Source organism: Sander lucioperca, chromosome 16 (genome assembly GCF_008315115.2).
Source record: "Sander lucioperca isolate FBNREF2018 chromosome 16, SLUC_FBN_1.2, whole genome shotgun sequence".
NCBI classification, from domain to species: domain Eukaryota; kingdom Metazoa; phylum Chordata; class Actinopteri; order Perciformes; family Percidae; genus Sander; species Sander lucioperca.
In genome coordinates, this window is record NC_050188.1 from 7,426,986 (window position 1) to 7,433,211 (window position 6,226).

The following is a 6,226-nucleotide window of genomic DNA, read 5'->3' on the forward strand; positions in this document are numbered from 1 at the left end:
CCCTCCCTTACCGCCTCCCCCACCCCCCTCGGATGAATCCCAGCTCAGTTCTTCTTGGCCTTCGGCGAATCGTACTTCCTCTTGCTGGAGTACCAGAGGAGCAGCGGGATGCCGATGGAGGGCAGGGTCATCACGCCGAACGCAGCCCAGTCCAGCTACAACAGACACACATGGGACATTTCATTTTATTATCCATGCTCAGTGCAATGGGAGTCTAAAGTTCAGAAGAGAAAAATCACAAATGATCAAGGTTATAATGTTCCGGTTTTGGACATGTGTTGATTCAACGCTGTCTGTCATTGTAGAGGTCTGTGCAGTACTTAACCCTCATGTTGTCCTCGGGTCAAATTAGCCCCGTTCTCAAAACTTCTACATCAGAAATATGGGTTTCTTTTTAACCAAATGACTCAAAAAATTAAGTGCAATTGCAAGTACTCGATCACTACTTTCATTGAATTGTGGGTTTTCAATTTTATAGCATTTGAAAAAATTGAAATGATGACTAAACTTTGACATACACATGTCTGTGATTCTCCACCAACGCACGTTCCTCTAATACGAGTCAAAATCATTCATCATTTCAAAATTAGGTATAATCTCCTATAAATGAGATTTATTGACCATGAATTCCAAAAATATGTGTAAAACTATTGGTAATAAGTTGGTGTTAGTGAAAAATAGCATTGAAAATGTGGGAAAAAAGTGACAGAAACATTGAAAATGTGTCAAAAAAAATAAATAAACAGTCAAAAAAGAGTGGTAATTTTGACCCAGAAGGACAACAAGTGCAGGGTCGACCAGAAGACAACACAAGGGTTAATACTACTGGCGGCCACACCACATACTGAGTGTTACTTTGTGTTAGCGCAACACCTGAAAAGCACCGTTGTTACTCTCTGCTCCTCACCACGGGGCTTCTCAGGGGCTGCGAACAAATCACTCTGCCCAAGTAGCAGAAGTAGCAGTGCTTCGCCTTCTGAGAATATAGTTCCCAGTATGTATACAGTTAGAAGATGGCTGGGTCTCATGTGACCTTGTTATTTGTACACGCTGTGACTATACAAATCACAACATGTAAATAGGAAAATGTTGGCGTTATTTTGTCACTTATTGGGAGCAGTAGGCTAGATGGAGCCGGTTACCTCCAGGATCTGTGCTAAGCTAGGCTAGCGGTGGGGGCGTCAGACAGAGTTACAACACGCACGGAGATGAGAAGGGTATGTATGGACTTATCTAACTCTGGGGGATACGGTGAATAAGACAAAGTCCCAATAAGTCGGCGTGTTCCTTTAACCCTGGTTGAGCCATCGGTGTGAAAGGGGTATTACAGTTAGTGGAACACTTACATAGTGGGGGGAGAAGCGGCGGTCAAACTCGCGCTGAGCCAGAATGCCTCCCTGGCCGGGGGCGCTGGTGTAGCCAACCTGCAGGAGACACACACACACACACCTGATTCAGCTTCACTGCACCACACACTTTAACTGCTTCCACCATCAAGATAAAGGGCTTTTACCACGACTTGTCCTCCCTCCTGGGCCAGGTAGCTGACAGAGGCAGAGGTGAAGTTAAAGTAGCCAGCCTTCAGGGGGCGCAGCACCACTGTGTGAGACACGTTGCTGGCTCTGAAAGTTCAACAGTTAAATCTGACAACTGGAAAATGATCAAGAGTCCATGCATGCATGCATATCTGAAACCAATTCAAAACGTGGAAAAATCTCACGACCTGAGCGTCTCTCTCGACTTTTGGTTGTTACATCAGAGAGATATGTTTGACACTTCAGAGCCCAACATTGATTTGAAAGTGTTCTGTGTGACAATGTGCTAATATGTTTTGCTGTATTCATGTGTGTGCTGTGTGTTCATACACACACTGTGTGTTGACTGCTCCGATCTCTGCCACCTGAACACAACTCTCCCCATCAGTTCTACTGCGTTGTAGGTTCAGCTGTCTGTGATGTTAAAAAGTCATTTCAACTTCTTTTTACTCCATGCTCAGTTGCCCCCGTTTTTCATCTGTGACGGTGAGTCACTGTGCTGCTAACAGCAGTGTTTGACAATAGAGCGAATCGGTGTCAGTGTGGAGCCCTGAGTCAGCACACATTCTCCCATTAAACTCCACAACTGACCCCATCCTACAGCAGCAACAACCGCAGGCTGAGAGGACCGATAACAAGACATTTCAGTTCAAGGATACGGTGCAATCCTGTCCCATTTGACATTCAACATTCCTGAAACGATTCCAAAGTCTTCAGGGGGGAAAGAATCATCCGACAGCTCCACCTCCAGAGCAGCACTGTAGAGACAGACAGAGAGAGGACACTCAGATACATTACAGGTCATTGAGCTGACCCTTTTACCCAAAGTGATAACATTAAGCGCATTCAACCATGAAGGTCCAAACTCCGGCCACAAGAATCAAGTGAAAGTACATTAGCAACAAACTAGAGTCACATGTAAGTATTATTATTATTATTATTATTATTTTGCCGCGCGGAAGATGTGTAGACATTCAGCTGTCCTGATGTCAATAGGGAGTTCGTCCCATCATTTAGGAGCCAGCCATTCATACAACTCTATATCCATCTGTTTATCTAAAGTTGACCAATGTTTCCAGAACACACCCAGATAAATAACCCAGTACAATAGCAGAGCTATAGTACTATATTTGTCACATTCTGCTAACATTCCACATGTTTCCAGCTGCTGAGGGATCAACCAGGGTTTCCTGGTACTGGACAAACACAAGCATCTCTAAAACAACACAATGTGTCCCCAACATTCAGCTCCCTACAAGCTCCCAACAACTCTGCAAGAAGTGGACCCTCCCCTTGATTCGACGACTGGGCCCTTGCAGCCAGCTGTGTGCTGCTGCAGACAGTCAGACCCATTGGCCCAGAGAGCGCACCGTTCCATATCAGAACACTCAAATTAAATCACAATTAAAGTCTGAAAAAGCTGTCAGCCGCATGCCGTGTCACTATGGTACCCATGATTGAGTTCACTGTTACGCACAAAGTGACATGAACAGCTGTTAGCACGGTTGCTAAAAGAGAAAACTACGCAGACGAGCCGGCTCGGAGGTTTCTCCTTGATGTTTCTTGCCTCATTCCAATTCCGAAAAAAACACGCAGGGGGAACATTCAAAAAAACAGCAGCCCTGTGGCGAAAAGTTGAGACCGACTCAACTTTTGTAGAAACTCCACCCTGCGTCCCGCTGCGATGGCCAGTCATGTGCGCGTAGATCAGACTTGTCGGATTGTTTTGAGTCGGTGTGGGGAACGGGAAACATCACTGCCTCTATCTCTGCCACGAGAAAGTTTTAAAACACCAAACACAAGCTCTGAAGTGCCCAGGAGTTTTGTGGAATAGCAGAAGGTTTTCTGCAACAACAAAGCACTCGCTATGTCTCGCTCGTCTCTTTTCCTTCCCTCACTCCTGTGAAGTAAAGATGCCTTCAAGTGCGGTTGGAAACGTCGTGATCTATAAACGATGTGACGGAAAACGGTAACTGTGAATTTACTTGTGCTTTGTTGGGGGGTTTGAGAACACAACACACAAATGGGACGTTTCATTGACCCCCCCCACGGAAAATCACCGGATCACTTTTTTTGGTGCTGCTGATGTCGGCACAGTCCAAAGAGAACACCCCCCCCTATCTGGCTGGGGCCTGCTGCAAGCAAACAATGTCAACACAGGCAGTTTTAATACTCCAGTCCCATGCAGTTTGTCCAATCTGTGATGCTCATAGCGATTAGCACATTATGGCTAACGTATTTACATTACTGCAGAAAAACTGCTTTCACGTGACGTCTCACCATTATTGTGTACGCGTGTTGCAACGGCTCTGCGCAGATGGCTGCGGTGTCTCAACCTTTACTGTGCCGTTGTTTAGTTTTATTCACAGTTTATAATATCAACACACACACACACACACAGAGAGAGAGAGAGAGAAGCTGGAGCAGAGCACTGAGCCTGACCTGGAGCCCACATTGTAGAGGTTGTACTGCAGGGTGAGGTCTCGGCCCTCCACAGCGTAGCGGTTCAGCAGGGACTTGGAGGCCAGCAGGCGGGCTCCCTCTTCTCCGGAGCCCAGGCCCAACACAGCCAGGAGCAGAAACACAGGCAGCACCATCTTCATCATCATCATCATCATCATCATCTGCAAAGGAGACAGCAAATCTGACAGCTCACACACTCGCTAGCTCAGTGCAGCCATCTGGCTGTGAACTGAACAAGGCTCAATCTCTACTTTAATGAAGCTAGCAGCATTTACACAAACTACAGCAGAAGACATGTTTATGGAAGCACTGAATATGTCTGTATGTTAGCTGTAAACCGACCAGAGGTTTCCAGATTTTAAATAAAGCTTTATTTACAAATTGTTCTAAATGTTGACAGCATTCCTCAATTGACATTGTGTTTGACATTTGTAGCTCGCTCTAACGTCAAAGTGCTCGACACTGTTCCAGACGCTTACGTGGACAAGACGAGACATACCGTTAACGTTACGGCTATATGTGACGTTAGCTCCCAGAGACAGAGACAATGCTAGCTAACAGTTAACGTTAACGCTACACTAAACAACAGCGTCTACATCATTCAAACTGAGCCAGTCATGTTCACGTATCTCATTCTAAAATACCAAGTTAGAAATAAGTGCAGTTTGTACAGTTAAAAGAAATAAAGGAACAGACCATTACCGTCCACTGCTGCTCTTCCAATCTCGGATATTGAAGGAGTGAATGCGCATGCTCAGAAGGGTAAAGCTGCTGTTTGCATGACGTGTCCCCTACATTCATGCGTATACCGAGCAGCGCAGCGCCCCTGGTGGCTGGGGGGTGTTTCATCTGACTGCAGGGGAAGTCCCTCCCCTTCCGGTGGACACTATACCGTTTTAAAGGTTTATTCCACCCTAATCCTACTTTCTGTCCAACTACTTATAGTTTTAAAGGTTTATTTCATCCAAATACTACTTTATGTCTTCCAATTTGGTTGCTAAGAGTTGCATGTTGGGCAATTTTTAATTAATCTAATTTATTTGGAAACAACAGTAAAAAATAACAATATATTAAACAGATTCCACACCCCGCCCCCCAACAGTGGAGGATCACAGAACCTCAATGATGAAATATTGGTAACACTTCAATAAGATGCATTCACTAGCATTACTACTTCTAAATTAAGATATTAACTAATTCTAGTAAATAGTTGATAAAGATTTCATGGCATTGTGTAACGTTACTCTTACCTGTGATGATAAACTGGCCCAGAGAGGAAGACCTTCTCAGCTTCCTGAAGAGAGGGGCATATCATATTGGGGGGTCTGGGTGTCCTCCCCCAGGGAAATTTTGAGCATCAAAGACTTCATTTCCTGCATTTGGATACACTTTTATGCAGCAATTTACGGTGGAAATACCTTTATTTAGCCTATGCAAAGAAGAAAAACACAGACGACAATTCAAAATATATCAAAAATATAATGTTGCGTGTCATTGGGCATTTTTGAGTGGGTATATGGAAATCCTGGATCTTTCTTAGTGGGTATACTGCGTAGGCCTATACCTGCGTATCACGTAGACTACGCCACTGCATCCCCCACTACTCATCCACAATGCAGCTGTTAAGGTGGCGCAGTGGTCCAGTGCGCACCATCGCACCACGAGGGGGCAAAAGGGGGGCGGGGCTTGTGGTATTTTCTGGCCCCTTGTTTCAACATCATACATCCATAAAACGTACAAACACAACAACACAATTACTATTAGGCTACAAGTTCTACTTGACGTCTACATCGCATGGGGGCTTTCAACTACTAACAACAATGTAATCCTATCTGCGGCGATATTTGACACAGAGAGCGCGCTCTCTATGACTTTACCCCTTAAGGTAGTTACACACCAACCAGACGGCCGACCGTCGGCAGAAAAGTCAGTCGGACTGATCAGTCAGGTCCCCGAGGTCCAAAAAGTGCCTCAGAACACACCGAAGAGACGCCAACTTGAGCATACGCTCTGCGTGAAATGCTGTATTGTTTCCATTAACAGTCTGATTGTTATATACACAGAATGTATTAAAAATAAGAGAGTAAAAATTAAGATAAAAAGACCAGATTAAGTACAGTGGCATGTAGAGCCAGAGGTGGGGTGTGGAGGGAGTCAGGGTGGGTTCCGGGCCTTGTTAATAAGGCTAGTGGCGGAGGGGGAAAACTGTTTATGTGGTGTGTGGTTGT

At 45.1% G+C, this 6,226-nt stretch overlaps 1 protein-coding gene across 7 annotated transcripts; it reads right to left on the reverse strand.

Annotated features, from left to right (window-relative positions):
* Positions 1 to 19: 19 nt before the first annotated feature.
* ssr2 (signal sequence receptor, beta) lies at positions 20 to 4,804 on the reverse strand. 7 transcript variants are annotated; one of them, XM_031278985.2, is made up of 6 exons: positions 4,695 to 4,804; positions 3,978 to 4,156; positions 2,195 to 2,293; positions 1,514 to 1,622; positions 1,347 to 1,424; positions 20 to 155 (listed from the first exon to the last, which is right to left on the reverse strand). In XM_031278985.2, exons 1-6 carry the CDS (start codon positions 4,797 to 4,799, stop codon positions 45 to 47), a joined length of 681 nt encoding a protein of 226 aa, XP_031134845.2. In that variant the 5' UTR covers positions 4,800 to 4,804; the 3' UTR covers positions 20 to 44. The 7 variants fall into 7 exon arrangements, with proteins under 7 accessions (XP_031134845.2, XP_031134844.2, XP_031134848.1 ...); XM_031278984.2 differs by having other exon boundaries at positions 3,978 to 4,159; positions 4,695 to 4,802; XM_031278988.2 differs by having other exon boundaries at positions 4,701 to 4,784.
* Between the last annotated feature and the right edge of the window lie 1,422 nt (positions 4,805 to 6,226).